This window comes from Octodon degus, unplaced genomic scaffold, assembly GCF_000260255.1.
Source record: "Octodon degus isolate 3935 unplaced genomic scaffold, OctDeg1.0 scaffold00016, whole genome shotgun sequence".
In the NCBI taxonomy this organism is placed as follows: Eukaryota; Metazoa; Chordata; class Mammalia; order Rodentia; family Octodontidae; genus Octodon; species Octodon degus.
Window position 1 is genome coordinate 16,145,328 of NW_004524592.1, and position 16,978 is coordinate 16,162,305.

A 16,978-nucleotide genomic window follows, 5' to 3' on the forward strand; every position below is an offset into this window, starting at 1 on the left:
AAAAAATAAAAATAAAAATTAAAAATTAAAAAAAAAAATAAAAAATAAAAAGTCTAGGTTGGTAGTGTAACTCAGAGGTTGAATGTTTACCCAGCATGCATGAGGTCATATGTTCAATACCTAGCATTTATTAAATAATAAATAAATATGTAAGCAAAAATCTATCTCCAAGCATACAAAGTACAGCTGTAACTCACCTGAACTCCTTGTTCAAAACACGCCAAGCTCTGAAATAATATGTAAAAAGCGTCTATGATGGTGCCTGGTATGTGCTCTGCAGCCAGATTTTGGTTCTTTTCTATTTCTGTTGTAGACACCAGTATACACTGCTTATCACGCTTGAAACTAACTTTTTTTTTTTTTGTTTTTGCAGAACCAGGGATTGAACTCAGACCCTTGCGCTTGCTAGAGAAGTGCTTACTCCACTGAGCCGTCTCCCCGGCCCCGAAACTAACTTTTTTGAGGCAGGGTCTTAGTATGTTGTGAAGGCTGGCCTTGAACTCACTTTGGTACCCCAGCTTGGACTGAAACACAGCAATCCTCTTGCCTTAGCCTTCCAAGTACTGAAAATACAGGCATGCACTATCATGCCCGGTTTGAAACTGACTTTTGAAGTTCTATCAGGATTATTAATTTTGAGGAATTGCCACCAGTTACTAAGTCCAAATACCCCAATTTCACCTTTACTCACCTGATAAGTGAATATCTTAGCAATTCAGTAGAAAAGATTTAGGGGCTGATGAGATGGCTCAGTGGTCTAAAGCACCTACTTAGAACAAGCTAAGCTAAGCAAAGCACAGGGACCACGGTTCGATCCCCCAGCACCACATGCCAGCCAGCCCCGCCCCCTGGTGGGCTGAGCTGGCCACACACACACACACACACACACACACACACAATAAATAAATAAATATTAAAAAAAAAAAGAAAAAAAGAAAAGATTTATAGGCCCCTAGTGCCTGCACAATTGCACTCAACCTCTGAGTCACACTACCAACCTGGACTTTTTTTTTAAAGCTTTCTCAGTTCCTGTTACCAGGGGTGAGATATTTCCTCTTTTATGCTTTGTCACTTTTTCTATCAGTGTGTACAATTCCATGAACAAGCTGCACAATTGCAGTGTCTTTAACTCTAGCACTCTCAGATTTTTTGTTGATCTCAAGTAGACTAAACAGTTTGATTGCTCTAGCAACTTCCTTCTTTTGGTTTGCCTCTTACTGGTTTTATCTCCTGATGTCAGTAGCAATGGAGGCTGACCGCTGTCTCCCGCCTCCTTCAATTGCTGCACAGCCAGTTAATTGCTCTTTCACGACCTATCTATGTCCACAGGTAACAATTCTCCGTGAGAGGTCACTATAGACCAGAAAAGCGAGGTTCTCCTAACTTCCTAGCTGCTAAGTAGGACAAACGAAACAAAACAAACCCTAGCACCGATAGAAATAATGCTTATGAATCACCGTTATTCTGAGAGCATTTTTGTTAGGATCCTTGATAATTTCATGAATGGGAAAACCTTTATATTTATAGACTGTAGCTAAAGTTCAATTTTCCCTTAAAAGTAGTTGGACTGAAGTGACAATAATTACTCAGCAAAAACTTTGCTTTAGAAAATGTTTTGCTGAGCGAAAACATTATTGTGTTGTATCAACTGTGTTATTTTCAAAATGTAAACTTAGATATTTCATAAAATATTCTGGGGAATATTCTGGGGCATAGCTGTAATAGGATATTTCCCTGTTCTTTGAAGTTACATCATTGCTGATGAGCAGAAAGCAGGCATCCTTGATGTGTATATGCCTTTAAATAGTGACAAAGATAAAGATCTAAGAGAAAGAGAAACCCTCAGAGCTGGCTTCTGCTGTGTGAGGCATACTGGTGTGCGGGCAGGAAGTTGGCTACCACCAAGGTCTAGAGGTTCCGTGAGGCCACACTGTGGTTGTCAGTTGAATGGCCAAATCACAGCAGAATGAATGTGGTTTGGGATACAGCCCGAGTCACCTAAGCTGGCCCTGCACATGGTTCCACCTTGATTCATCTGCCTCCACTATTTCCCTTTTACAATTACAGAAAGCCCTGTGTGGGAAACGTTTATGTGTCATGTGTCTCAGTGCTATGGTAGCTTTGGGGGTTGTTCCACCTGGTTTCTCATACCTTCTGGCACAAATTCTTCTTTTAGGGTATAGTGGCTTTGGGAAAAATCCTCTACAGCAGGTCCTCCTCCTCCAAATTACCCTGGAAGGTAATTAGTACCACTAAGGTAACCAATTATCTTGACTTATTGGAGACTGTGCCAATTTTAGCAATGAAGGCTTTATATTCTAGGACCCCCCACTGCCACCCTCAACTTGGGCAGGCTAGGACTGCTGCTCACCCTTAGCCCCGATTTTGTCTTGTCAGTCAAGAGGGAGAATTATCTAGTTAAGGCAGACAGTGTCAGTTGTACTGCTGTGCTTCACCTGTGTGGGCTGACAGCCTCACAGTGATCTGTAAGTTCTGACCTTACAGTCTCACCACTCCTCTAGGAGCAGCAGAGACAAGAGAGGCACATTATTTTCCAGTTCCTCAACCTAGGAAACAGAGAGCTAAGGAGCTAGGCCCCTTCTGCCCAGAACTGAAGAGGAAGAGTTAGCCCTAGAACAGAGGTGCTCTGACCTGGGAAACGGTGCTCTGCCTGCCTGACAGCAAGGGCCTTTCCATCCTGTCCACAGAGAATCCCAATTTTGGGGCCACTTATCTGGAAGGAGCTTGGTGACCTTACCTCTTCTTTTCACCAGCATTTGGCAAACTGGGCTAGGTGGTGACTCTTCTGGTAGGAGGTCAGAAGGTCACACATCTCTGGCTTTAGCCTCACTCCTGAAACTGTAAACAAAGACTCTTCTGCGGGGAGGAGGAAAGAGAAAACACCAACGTATTATTTATGTCAGTCATAATATTTGTCACTCACAAAGACATCAAGCTATGAGCCAGGCTTATTTACTAACAATGCATATTGGTTCATGGGTGACTCGCCTTACTGAACTACTAATAGTTCTCAAATGCTTCCTATTTAGTTCAGTTCAGCACATATTTACCAAATGATTACTCAAGCTAAGTGCTGCGCTAGGTGTTGGATATGGTAAAAACAGTAACAGAACTGGGACACACACACACACACAAAGCCAAAAGTGAGGTGCAAATAGAGAATTAAAACTGCTTCTCTCCCCGAGGCTTCTGCAGAGCACAGGGAAGCACAGGCAGGGTATCCTGTGGGTATTGGGAGAAGGACTGTGCTTTTGATGGTGAGGGGGCGCTGGGGAGGGCACTCCTGGCCAGGGGATTGGTGAGAACAGAGGCTTGGAGGAAGGAAGGGTTTGGGAGAGCTATGAGCAATCATGCAAGGTCACAATGAGACAGAAAAGAAGCTAAAGCTGGAAGAAGCGTTGGAGTTGATAGTGATGGAGTGTCGTCCTCACACTGAGAGGCAATGTGCCTCATGCCGGGCTAGATATGATTTGGATTTTTTGTTTGTTTGTTTGTTTGTTTTTGGTAGAACTGGAGATTGAACTCAGGCCCTTGTGCTTGCCAAGCAAGCACTTATTCTACTGAGCTATCTCCCCGGCCCCATGATTTGGGAAGTTTTAAAAACCTATTAGAGGGCTGGTGAGATGGCTCAGTGGTCTAAAGCACCTACTTAGAACAAGCATAGCAAAGCACAGGGACCGCGGTTCAATTCCCCAGCACCACATGCCAGCCAGCCCTGCCCCCTGGTGGGCTGAGCTGACCACACACACACACACACAAATAAATTTTTTTAAAAAAACCTATTAGATGGGGCTGGTGAGATGGCTCAGTGGTCTAAAGCACCTACTTAGAACAAGCTAAGCTCAAGCAAAGCACAGAGACCTCGGTTCAATCCCCCAGCACCACATGCTGGCCCACCCGCCCCCGGTGGGCTGAGCTGGCCACACACTAAATAAATAAGTAAATAAATAAATAAATAAATATTTAAAAAAAAAAACCTATTAGATGCATTAGGCGATCTATTTAGACAGACTCTAAAGTACAACCTTTTTTTTTTTTTTTTGCGGAACCGGGGATTGGTCTCAGACCCTTGCACTAGCTAGGGAAGTGCTTATTCCACCGAGACATCTCTCTGGCCCCTAAAGTACAACTTTTGTAAATTAAAAAATAATCTATTCTAAAATATATACATGTATATATACTTTCAAATATATGTATATATATACATATATATATATATATACTTTCAATTCATGTACAGATGGTCTTCGATTTAATACAGGCTCATATTCTAATAAACCTATTAAAAGCTGAAAAAAGTGTAAGTCTCTAGGCAAAAAATTTACCTCTAAAAAAAGAAGAAAGAAAAGGAAAGAGTCTAATTTTTAAATGACTTAATGCAGCTAACCTACCAAATATCAGAGTTTAGTAACAGACTCCACAGCATATTATGGCATATCAGCTGTTTCCCTTCAGGATTGCAAGGTTCCAATTCAAATGCAAAGCACAATCACCTTTTAGTTCCAGGAGTCTTTCAGAGGCCAAATCCAACTATGCTCAAGTTCCTTAAATGAAATCAGAGTATCTGCATGTATCCTATGCACATCTCCTTCCTTCCTTCCTTCCTTCCTTCCTTCCTTCCTTCCTTCCTTCCTTCTTGCTTTATCTTGAGATAGGGTTTCACTATGTAGTCTAAGCTGGTCTGATATTTACAGTTATCTTCCTGCCCCAGCCTCCCCAGTGCTGGAGTGACAGGTGTGTACCACCATATCCAGTGCCTGCTGGATACTTTAAGTCATCCCTAGCTACCTATAATACCTAATGCAATGCATATGCAATGTAAATAGCTGTTATATTGTATTGTTTAGGGAATAATGGGACAAGAACCAGTCAGTATATGTGTAGTTCCAATGCATTTTTTTTTTCTGAATTTTTTTTTGTTCTGCATGATCAATGAAAATCTCACAGTTGAGGAATCTTTGGGCACAGGGCATCAATTTAAGGTTTTGGTTTTTTTTTTTTTTTTTTTTTTTTTTTGCTGAATATGTGTGTGCCTTTCATACTTTCAAAAAGAAAAAAAATCATAAATGAAATCATTGTCAGGGATTTGGTTAGTTGAGCACCCTGGCAGTGTGCATCTCTGTAAATGTGTGTTTACAAAGTGCCCCTGCTCTTGAGGGCTTACTAAATGGAAGCTCTAGGCTAAGGCCTCCAAAAGGTAACAATTTTAGCATGTGCACATAAGGCAAATGAAATTTCCTGGCAGATTGTTGTAAGTTTAAAGCAAAAGTACCCTGTGTAGCTCCTGATACACGGTACAGTCTTAATAAATAGCAGTCATTGTTGTAAACCTTAGAATCGCAGCATCTGGAGAGCAGCAAGAGCAGAACCCACACTGTCACCAAAGCGCATGCACAAGGCTTACCCAGGATACCCTGCCGCTTGGGTGTTTCTTTTGTAAGGCTTACAATCTATACGACCTGTGTTGCTCCAAAGATCTCACAATTTCACAGAGAGACACTGCTATGTTTGGTCATCAGAAGCACAAAATGCCTCCATGCCTTAATGATATTGTTTGCTGGAAGCTGCTTACACCCACGTGGAAGAAATAAGGGATTGGCCTGTGCTTCTTAGGTACTGTGGGTAACTTGTGGCCCCTGCTTCCTTGGTTTGGAATTACATCTCGGCAGTACTAGAAAGGGGAGACATCAAGTCCTGTTGGTATGCACAGGACGATTTCACAGGGACTCTGTGATGTGTGCTTGTGCAGCCTGCTTTCCTTTTACTGATATCCTAGCACAGTTAAACAGCTAAAATAAACACTTTGCATTTTACAGATGACTTTCAAATCAACTCAAACCTAAACCACCTTGGGGATGTCTCTAAGGGAAAAGTCTCCTCTTGCCTTGGGGATAGTGGCACAAAAAGCCGGGATTTCCCCTCTGGCTTCCTTGCCCTGCCAAAGCAGCAAATAGTTTGAGAGAGGGAAGTGGAGGAAGGGAGGGACAGGGAAGGAGAGGGCAGGGGCAGGGAGAGGGAGACAGCGAGAGCAGGGTGGGGGAGGGAGCCAGACAAAGACAGAGAGAAAGAGAATGTGAATGAGTAATTTTGGCCGAGGACTGGAAGACGCCTTTCCAACTTAGAAAAAAGAAAAAAGGGGAGAAGAAAAAGAAAGTAAAAAGCTGTAGAGCTGTTTCCCTTCAGCAACCTCACAAATGCAAAACCTTCTACTCTGGTGACTCCTCATTAGCTTACTGAATCTGACAGCATAATTATTGCAGCTGCTTTGCGCTTCGAATAAATAAATACGAAAGTGGGTGTTTAAAAATTTTTGAGAAGGGAAATACAGTCATCCAGACAGTCAATAGGACAAGTTTATTTAAAACTTTTAAATTCTTATGTATTTAGATCATTTCGGAATGAAATAATGAGATAGTTGTCTTTCAGTCTAATTGAGTTCCTAAACTCAGGGCTGCTGGCTGTCACCCCTTTGAAACTTCACTTTAACTTTCCTTCCTTTAGAAATCTGATCCCAGGGTCTCCTTTTACTCTTCCTGACTGATAAACCTGGGGAAGGCTCTGTGCACTGGAGTGCAGAAAGTGACTTAATGAGATTGAGGGGCTAAGTAACCTCTCACAGGAAACAAGTTAATCAAATCTCTCATACGTGCCTATAAGGACTAAAAGAGAAAGCACAGATCAGAAAACAAGCTTGGAAATGAAACCATCCTTTCCAAATCTCTTGCTGCTCCCTTAACCACGTAGGTTTTGCACAACTCTTACACATCATTGCCCATCAGCTAGAGCTGCCCAGTGTGTGTAATTATTGAGTGCGCACTTCCCTGGATGAGGGGTGATTTTAGCTCATGTGCATGTAGAGTGGCTTCCTATCTTCAAAGCCCAATGGGTCACACAGCACATTAAATTAAAGCTGCTAATGCAGAGTGCACAATGGGCACGGCACACATGCGTTTCCCGCTAACTCACACCATCTTTGCATCTCTTTCACCCCTCCATCTCTCCCAGGACCACATATTCATGGACCCTTGTATTCAGCAAGATAAGTGTTTCTAAGATAAATGTTCTGCATCATCTTAGGCAAAGGAAACGTGTGTTAACCCTCTGTGCAGATGGGAAAATCAAGACCTAATGAAGGCCAAGAGCACACATGAATGTTGGAAAAAAAGAGAAGAAATCGCGGATCCTTTAAGTATTAGACTACCTGAATCATTTTGTTTTAACTTGTTCTTTTAAACAAAAATAACATGAACATTAAAGAAAATTCTTAAGAAGGGAAAAATGGTCTGTAGTCCCTCTACACTGGAAGAACATTTTTATTTTGTGTACTACCTTTCCCTTTTGTTCATATGCATAATAATCTGCATAAGTACATGTACATAGCACGTAAGTGTATATTCTAGAATTCTAGTTTCTTATAGCTCGTGTCCTGGCAGAAACACTTCCATTATATCTCAACCTCCTGGGAGCTACATTAAATGATTGTACAGAACTGTTTGCTGACTTAATGGACCCACATTTATTCAATAGGCTCGTTAGTGTTTAATATTTAAATTGTTTTTTTCATTTTATAATTTTAAAACACACATACCAGTGTACTGGACATTGCCATTAGCCTTGTTTTTTCCTGCTCAAGTTTTTAAGTATGTAATTTCCAGGAATAAATGTTCAGGATCGAAAGTGTGAGCATGTATCTCTATGGTTCCGATGGTTTGCCATCATGGCTTGCAAAGCTTGCCTTCATTTATACTTCCATCAGTGGTGAATCCTTTTACCACAACCTCATTAGCATCCGGAGTCATTAGGGTAAAGGGAAAAAATAACCAACAGCTACTTGTATTTGTTTAACCCCTAGTGAGCTGTCTGTTTATTCCATATGTTGGTATGCTCTTCTGTTTCCTCTTGCACGAATTGCTATTTTATGCCCGTGTTCCGTTTTCCATTTGATTCTTAATGTTTTTCTTATGAAAACTGAATGAGTCATAGGAAGAAACAAAAACAATATCTACCATTGAGTAAGAAATCTTAAAACCCCAGGGTGATTGTATGTATTATTTTAAAAACAAGAAAAAAAAAACAGAAAAAGAATAGAAACTAGAATCAAATGGCATTAAGGAGGGGATCAGTAGTACTAAGGTGTGGGTCTCTATTAAATATAAAAATGGTCTCAAGATAGATTTATTACTAATTGCTATTAGCTCATTGAAATGATAGGTATATATCTGTATTGCTTGATTAGTTTTTTATGCCTATGTCTTGTATTATGAGCAACTACACTGAAAATAACAATGTACTGAACATTGTTACTCCCCTACAATCTTATTTTCATTGTTTTTCTTCTCTTTAAAAAAAAAACCAAAAAACAAATGTAAAAACAACAAAAAAGGTCTCTTAACTGCAAGGTTAAAAAGCTACCTGGGTCATGTGGAATATTTCCCAGGAAGACTTTAAAATAAATATGAAGCCTGTGATGGTGCAGAGAGCAGGGGCTGGGACTGAAGATCTTAGTTCTGATCCCAGTTTGGCTCTGACATGTTGGTGAGGTCTTTATTAAAGACCTCTTTGAGAGTTGTAAGAAGTAGAAAGAGAGAGGGTTGGAAGTTTGATGCGAAGTCAAGTCTTGGGTCTACCACTTCTTAGCTATGTGGCAATTGGTTTCTCTTAGTACCAGTTTTCTAATCTATAATGTGAGGGTAATGATTTTACCCTCACCATTAAGTATACAGTTTGAGTGAGAATTTTTGCTTTCTTTTCCAGTCTTGGAGATTGAATCCAGGGTGTTGTGCATGATAAGCAAGAGCTCTACTACTGGGCTGGTGAGATGGCTCAGTGGTCTAAAGCACCTACTTAGAACAAACTAAGCTTAGCAAAGCACAGGGACCACGGTTCAATCCCCAGCACCACATGCCAGCCAGCCCCGCCCCCTGGTGGGCTGAGCTGGCCACACACACACACACACACAAAATACATAAATAAATAAATAAAAATTAAAAAAAAAAAAGAGCTCTACTACTGAGCTACACCCCAGGCCAGCTGAATGAGAATTTATTTAAGCATGTAAATGCCCAATGAAGGGAGCTACTATGGTTCTTCCTTAAGCACCAGTGATGCGTCTGTATTACAATGGTATGGCTTAAATAGTTTCTCCACAATCCTTTCCCACTCTAAGGACCACTCTAAGAATCTCTAACTCCTTTCTGAATGTTTTATTTTTACTTGGAAACTCTTTCAGCCCATCATGTTAACACATTTATACAATTTAAAGATGTGGAAGGGCTGAAGGATGCAGTTTACCCCAATATCTCCTAGCAACACCACTCTGCACAACACCATAAACCATGTCTGAATCCAAGATTTCCTCTGTATTAGGATACAGGTTGAGGACAATTCTGGGTACAAAAGCCTTTTCCTAATTTGCTTTTTAATATCTTGCTTCTCAAGTACTCAAGTAGAGGACTTAAAAGGAGGAGAGGATAGTAAAGGAATGTTGCAAACTCCTAGAGTCAAGACACCTGGCTCAGAATCTTCCTTCCCTTTTTTTCCACCATCACTATTTGTTTAAACTTTCAGTGAACCAGATAATAAAGGCAATAAACAGAAAAAGTTTGTATGCAGAAACATACAAAGAACTAAACTGAGCTCTGCAGTATGTGTCTAAGAACAGTTAAATTGTTGCAAAAATATATGCAGTGGGGGCCGGGGAGATGGCTCAGTAGAGTAAGCGCTTCCTTGGCAAGTGCAAGGGTCTGAGTTCAAACCCCAGTTCAGCAAAAAAAAAAAAAATGCAGTGAGAAGGAAAAACTACGGTGTATATGAGTTAAGATTTTGCTCCTATTATTATTATTACTATTATTTAATGTATTTGGTTGTTACAGGGTCTTGCTACACAGCTTGGCCTCATAGCAATCCCCCTGTTCTCAGTCTCCCCAGTGCTGGGATTACAGGCATATGCCACCATGCCTGGACTCTGTGGCTGACTCAGCTCGCTCTGGGGGTGGGGATGGCACAGCAGATGGTTCCAGGGATCAAACCTCAGCACCTAAAAAAAACAAAAAAAACTCGGCCCCTGAGCTTGCCTAAGCTTCCCTAAGCAGGTGATTTAGTTTGCTGAGCTATCTTGCCGGGCCTCCTGTGCTCCTATTATTAAAAGGATGACTTTAGAATGATATTAGATGGTATTAAGAGGAACTCAGCATTCTGTTCCCTTGATGTCCTTTCTCCCCAGCCATTCAGAATCATCATTCCTGAGGACCCACTCATAAAATCATCCAGAATCCCCGCCACCACCACCTCCTGCATATACATTCAGAATACTTTATATATGTTTCATGACCTGTAACTGTTTCCATATTCATTTCTTTTCCTTCAAGACTGCAAGCTCTTTGAGGACAGGATCCATGATGAATGCATATTTTGTGCCTTTCAATATTACACTTAATGGAGAGTCAGGAAATCTTGGATGAATGACCTGGAGCTCATTTTTTCTCATTTTGTTGAGTATATGTTGGATCCAGGGTCTCAAAATAAGCAAAATAACTGGAACTGATTCAGAATAGAATAATGAACAACAACAACAACAAAAAAAAAAACAAACAACTAGGCGCCGGGGAGATGGCTCAGTGGAATAAGTGCTTCCCTGGCAAGTGCAAGGGCCTGAGTTCAATCCCCGGTTCAAAAAAAAAAAAAAACCTAAAGAAGTGGGACAAACAGAATCTCTGTGGAAACAACAATAAAAAAATGGTTAAAGGAATTCAGTGGAGGGAGATGACCATTGGGAAATGATGTCATAGGCATCTTCAAATATATTAAAAAGATAATGTTAAAAAAGGGCCCAAAGTTCTTTTATTGGAGTGAAACCAGATACAGCTCAGATTTTAACAGGGCAATGAGTAGGGAGTGGCGCCTCCCAAGAGCTATCAGAGTACAGCTATCAGGCTGGTGTGATGAAAGGCCCGGGTTTCAATGCTATGCCTTCTTCTGTCCTTGAGAGCATGAAAGTATACAGTGACAATGTGTGTGCACGAATACAGCGACAATACAGTTTAAGGCACATCACATTCGCAAACTTATTTGTGAAACAATTGCAAACTTTTAAGTTTAACCATTTTTCTCCCTAAGATGCTGAAACATGTTTCAAAGAAGGATTTATTCCAGGAAAAAATAGAATAGTGGAGACTGAAGCTTGAGATTTGTATAGAAAATGGAACGAACCCACAGAGAAAGAGAGACAGCCTTTGATGTCTCGACGATCAAGGACCATGGCTTAAGGACCAGACTCTTAAATCACGTGGCATTTACTGCCCAAGATAAAAAATAATAATAATACTTTTCTGGATCAGTGTGTACTTCAAAATGGCTAGGTTCCAAAATCAGTCTTAACTTTCCAAGGGCAACATTTGGAAGGCTTCCTATAAGAACAGAGCAGAGCCAGTTTCTACAAGGGGCAGCTTAATGATTTTTCTCCCCCTTCTACTCCAGATCACTAAACACTGTTCCTTTCCCAGAGCTGAAGTTCATGCTGAGGGCAAAGGGAATTAAATGGAGAAGCTAAACCTGTAACTAAGATTAGAGTGTTGCCAAGTGCCTAATTTTAGGCCCTTGCTGCCCCAGCTGACGTCCTGCACCGCTGGCTGGGCCACAAGGGCCACAAGTGCGTGCCTGAGTCGGGCGAGTCAGTCCCTGGCCATCTGCAAAAGCAATTAGCTTGCTGTTGGGGGTGTTTGGAGAGGGACTACCAATAATTTCTCCTTCCACAAATGTTTCTTCAGGTGTTCAAGAGTCAATGAGGGAAAATGTCAGAACTTGGCAGACATTCCCACATGCTTGCCATTCTCAATATTCACGCTTTCCCACTTAAGAGAAACCTCCAAAAGGGAACTAATCCTGGAATTCCTGTTTTTTCATGGCAAATAACCTCCTGATAAATTTCCCCTGGCTCTAAGCTTACTACTACAATCTCAAGAAAGTGTTGCTCAGGACTGGACTGATGAAAATTGACATGGAAGGACAGGGGTGATCCTTTCATTTTGTGGGGACTTTCTATACCACTCTTCTGCTTGGATGCAGGCTGTCCCCTGCTCTGCACATATTTCCCAGGCACAAGTTTCATGCTTTAATTGTCTTCTTCAGAGGGCAGACAATAAGAGCTGGCATCTTCCAGATCAAAGGGGAAACAGAATATATTTTAAAGTGACAACTCTGTTATCCTGCAACCAGAATAATAAACTGATATAAATATATGCCTCTAAATGATTCCACACTGAAATGCTACCAGAGAGCAAGATTTCTTGTATAATTATGGCAGGGGAACTCTACTTATGCAGCAGGTCTTTACTCTCTTTCTTCTCTCTCTCTCTCTCTCTCTCTCTCTCTCTCTCTCGCGCGCGCGCGCGCGCGTGTGCGCGCACACACACACATACACACACACAATTCTCATGCCTGAGGCAGCCCACCTTGGGGATGGAGATTTCCTGTCCCTGCTGGTTGAGAACCACAGTGATTGCCCACTGGTACTGCCTGTGAAGAAGGCGCTTAGCAAGGCTCTTTGCCAGGGGCAATGAGAAGCCAGGCTGCACTGCAGGCTCAGGGAATGCACCTTCCTCGGATACAGTGCCCTTGGCCAGGGCAACTGCTGGAAAGGTGCACAGACTAACCCCGGCTGCTTCTCTCCATTCCTCTGTTTTTCTTTCCAATTTTTCTGGCAGCTTTGCTTTTCCTGTCTACTTGTCCCACATCTAATGTTGATCTGTCTCTCTACATACTCCTCTAGCCACCCTTCCGCGTGCGTGCACACACACACACACACACACAAATACATGCACACACATGCTCATGTTCCACACACACATACGCACCGTCTCACTCCCCCTGTCTCTTGGCGCTGGCCCTTTCATCTTCTCCCTCAGGGATTTGAGATGTCGCTGCAGGAAGTGCTTGTCCGCAGAGGCAGCAGCAGCAGAGCCCTGTGGCTTTGACAAACCTCATTTAATTGGGAGGAAGCCAGGAGAATTTGAAAGAACTGAAACATCCACGAAACTCCTTTTATCAGGCATAATTTAAACTCTGCATGGAAAAACCCCTATATGTATAAAGAAAAGTCAACTTCCCTCCTGCTGCGAGCACTCCTCATCTCCCCCAGCACAGGCAGGCTCCTGCAAGATTCCATCTTTTCATTTTTCTAAAAGTGTCAAAGTAGATTTGGGCTCTATGGCTGGGTGAACAGAGAAGGAATACAGATTATTCTGTCTCTGTCACTCGAGTGCACAGAGACACACGACATACACAGACACACATGGAAGCGCGTGCACACACACACACACACACACACACACACACACACACACACACTGGAGATATGCATGCACCAGGGCTCCTCTGTTGGTAGTTTTGCTTCAAATCATTCAAGAAGAATCACTACCCAAGTTTCTCATATCACATCCATCGGGACAGTGATTGTTTCTTCCTAATTACCCTTCAACAGGCAAAAGCTGGTGCTTGGAAAACTTTGAAGATCCTCAACAGTTCTTGGTGTGTAGATTAATAGACCCTGGAGGAGGGCTGATGGGAAAGATTTTTTTTTTTTAAGAGAAAGGAGTGTGTGCGTGTGTGTACACACACAGACATCTCTATTTGTATGATATGGTACAGTCAGAAATTCCAACCCCAAAAGAAGAAAGCCAAGAGGGATCTTGGGATTCAGATTGGAAGAGAGGGGATGAGGGTGGGAGGGGCAGGGCTGAAACGGGGCAGAGGTGCCAAGAAGGGAAAGTGATAGGTCTGTCCGGGTCTGCCTCTTCCCCCAGACACCAAGCCCAGTCTCTCCCTTCCTCCCAAATTCCACTTCAAATTCACCTTCAGTCCAAGCCATATCACTTGAATTGTTTTTGTTTCTCTAAAGAATTGCCTTTAGCACACACAGCCTCTGAACATCTGCAGCTGATTATGCACAGATTTTAGCTGTTTAGATATGATTTGTGCTAATATGTGTATGAGAATGCCCTGTTTCCTCTTCCTCACCCTCTTTTCCTCCCACTCAATGAGATCCTTGAGGCCAAGGACGAGTCTCTTGTTTCCCTCAACTTTTTATAGCACTTCATATGTTCTTGACACTTAATGGCAACTTAATAAATTCTAATGGCTGACTCTTCTTACAGGGTTAAGTAAGACATTAACCTCAGTTGTATGATTATGGTTATTTCTGGATGTCTTAAAAGGCTCACTTTAATAATACAATTCCTCAACAAGTCTCAAACTAGGAGTTTTGGGCTATTGTAGGGCATTGTCTTAGATATGGTGAAGCTGCATTTGTAAACACTGACAACGGCTGCTGCTGCCACAGGGCTCCAGCCCCTGGAGGGTAGCTCCTCCCCCTCTCCCCATCCTATTCCCCTCTTCCCAGTCTGAGCTGTTCCTGGACCCTCCTGCTTGCCTTGCTTTTCTCTAAGATTCTGAAAACTGTTTTCATTTGAATGGTGGGTATTTTCAAAGAAAGGCCACCTACAGACAGTCTCCTCAAAACGGCTCTGGCTTGGCCTGTGCAGGGCTCATCCTCCAGAGCCCTTTGTGGCCACATTCCGGGAAACACAAGGAAGGCTCCAACCACCTGACCAGCAGAGCTCAGATTTGAAGGGTGACTGCAGGCTGGGGCAGCAAAGCTGATGTCAGGGTAACTTGCATTTCCAGAGGGCAGCCAGTCTCAGAGGGTGCTTCCTTTCCCCAGATCCCATCTCTTCCTTTTGTAGCATCACATTACCAGCCCAAAAAAGCCCAGTGCTCCTCTCCAACATATCCATGTCGCCTATCATCTGACTCTTCATGGAACAAGAGAAGGGACTTCTTAGAAACATCGGTTTCGATTCTTCTGGCAGAGGCTAGCTGAAGCGAACTACTCCGTGGCAAATTTCATCTTGTCCTGGTCCTGCGTGTATGTGTATGCTGAGAGGCTGGATGGATCCTAGCCACGTGTCCCACCCAGTGCTTTAGAGTTTTACAGACTCTCATGCCAAACTCAGGCGACACTGGGTCCCATCTTGCTTCTCAGAGACAAATTAATCTCTAACTTCATTCTGGGTGCAAAGTCTATGACTCTTCAGCATTGAGAGAAAACGACTGAAGAGCCGGAGACTTAACGCATATGTACACATCCACATAGAAATTCACACAGGGGCACACACGCACTTCCCCGCTCACCATCAAGAAGGCGGAACAGCTGAGGCGGCAGGGCGCGGAAATACTCGTGGTCAAGTGCTGCTTGGGCGGATACTCGCGCTCGAGGAAAGCCTCTCAGCATCTGGGAGGCCAGGTCTTCTGCTTCAGGAACCTCACCCAGCCTGGAAAAACAGAAGAAAAAGATAGCTTCTCCAAGAGGCCTCTTTCTGAAAAATAAAGGCAGGAAAAGTAAAGGCCAGAGAACAGCTAGATTCAGGAATGTTTCAAAGAGAACTTTCCCAGGATGACAAAACTCTATGGCAAGGGGGAGATGGCTTAGTAGGATAAGTGCTTGACTGGCAAACGCAAGCATCTGAGTTCAATCCCTGGTTCCAAAAAAAAAAAAACCAAAAAACCCTCGATGGCAAGTAGAAAAATAATCCCTATATCGAAACTCTTTTTTTTTTTTTTTTGGCAGAACTGGGGATTGAACTCAGGCCCTTTCACTTGTCAGACAAGTGCTTATTCTACTGAGCCATCTCCCTAGCCCCTTATACCAAAACTCTTAGCTGTCCCCTTGCTAAGATGAAGGAGAAGGTCTCAACATTGCATCATTCACCGCCACTATGTCTCTGGGCACCATATGCATATAGGGGACATGGAATTATAATTAAGGAAACAAGCATATGACCAAGAATTCTTCATGGAGGGACACAACAGCTCCACCCAAACAGGGAAGCCTGATCGACAACATGGTCCAGACTCTGGACTCCAAAAGCAGCAGGTATAGAAGGCTTCCAGGAGCAGAGGGGGAGAGGCCATTCTGGAGGGTGAAACTTCACAGGGAATATTCTTAGTTTTAGCATTTCTAAAGCTGAGCTCCAGGGTTAATAGTTAAGCAGCTTTCTTGGTTCCCTTCAGGATAGAGTAGAGCAAGAGAGATGATTAAGTACCCAAATTCCAGTGAGGATGAATCCTCAAGTAGACCTTATGTCGAATTATACATATGGAGAGGAGCAAAACCATTTATTGAGCAACTGTTATGTGCTAGCAGGTTGTTGGCTCTGGAAGGTACAGGGTAATCTGTCTTCTAGCAGCTTGATATTAAAGGTGGGGCCTTTGGAGCTGATTAGTTTCTAAGGGTGATACCTTTGTGAAGGGTATTAGTGTCTTCATAAAAGAGTCTGCCTGGTCTGCCACGTGAAGGGACACACAGAAGGTACCGTCTGGAAACAAAGAGCCCCTTGGACTCAGACAACAGGTCTGCATCTGCTGGTACCTCCATCTTAGCCACCCTAGTGTGTAGAGCAGTAACTGCCTGTTGATTCTAAATCATCCTTCTAAGGTGTCTTGTTACAGTAGCCCAAGCTAAGGAAGCCCTCACATGTGACCTAGAATGGGGGGAGGCCTGGGAAGGTTTCTTGAGGAAACAATCTCTGAGCTGAGAGCCAGGGGCAGGTGAGGGGAAGGCGGTGCCTGCAGAGGTTTCTGGTGCTCCTGTTGAGCCCAAGGTGGAAGGGAGGTGTAATTGTTTAAGGTAAGGAATCAAGGGTTCTTGGCTGGTGTGCAATAGGGAGAGAGAGAAAGAGAGGTACCCTGTAAGAAGCTGGAGACAGGGCCGGGGAGATGGCTTTGTAGAATAAGCACTTGCCTGGCAAGCATAAGGGCCTGAGTTCAATCCCCAGTTCCAAAAAAAAAAAAAAAAAAAAGCTGGAGGGATTGGTTGTGTAGGAAAATTCAGCAGGAGTTGAGGGTCTTCACATTACTTACAATGCTTGAAAGTCTTTGGTAGGGGCTGGTGAGATGGCTCAGT

General features: G+C 42.9%; 1 protein-coding gene across 1 annotated transcript in view; it reads right to left on the reverse strand.

The window, feature by feature from the left end:
- Cdk15 (cyclin dependent kinase 15) overlaps positions 1-16,978 on the reverse strand; it is a 108,180-nt gene that overhangs the window by 4,615 nt on the left and 86,587 nt on the right. The window contains exons 12-13 of the mRNA XM_004626664.2: positions 15,208-15,347; positions 2,759-2,877 (exon numbers count right to left, since the gene is read on the reverse strand). Coding sequence (XP_004626721.1) covers positions 2,768-2,877; positions 15,208-15,347 — 250 coding nt within the window. The 3' untranslated portion in view covers positions 2,759-2,767. The remainder of the gene's footprint in view (positions 1-2,758; positions 2,878-15,207; positions 15,348-16,978) is intronic.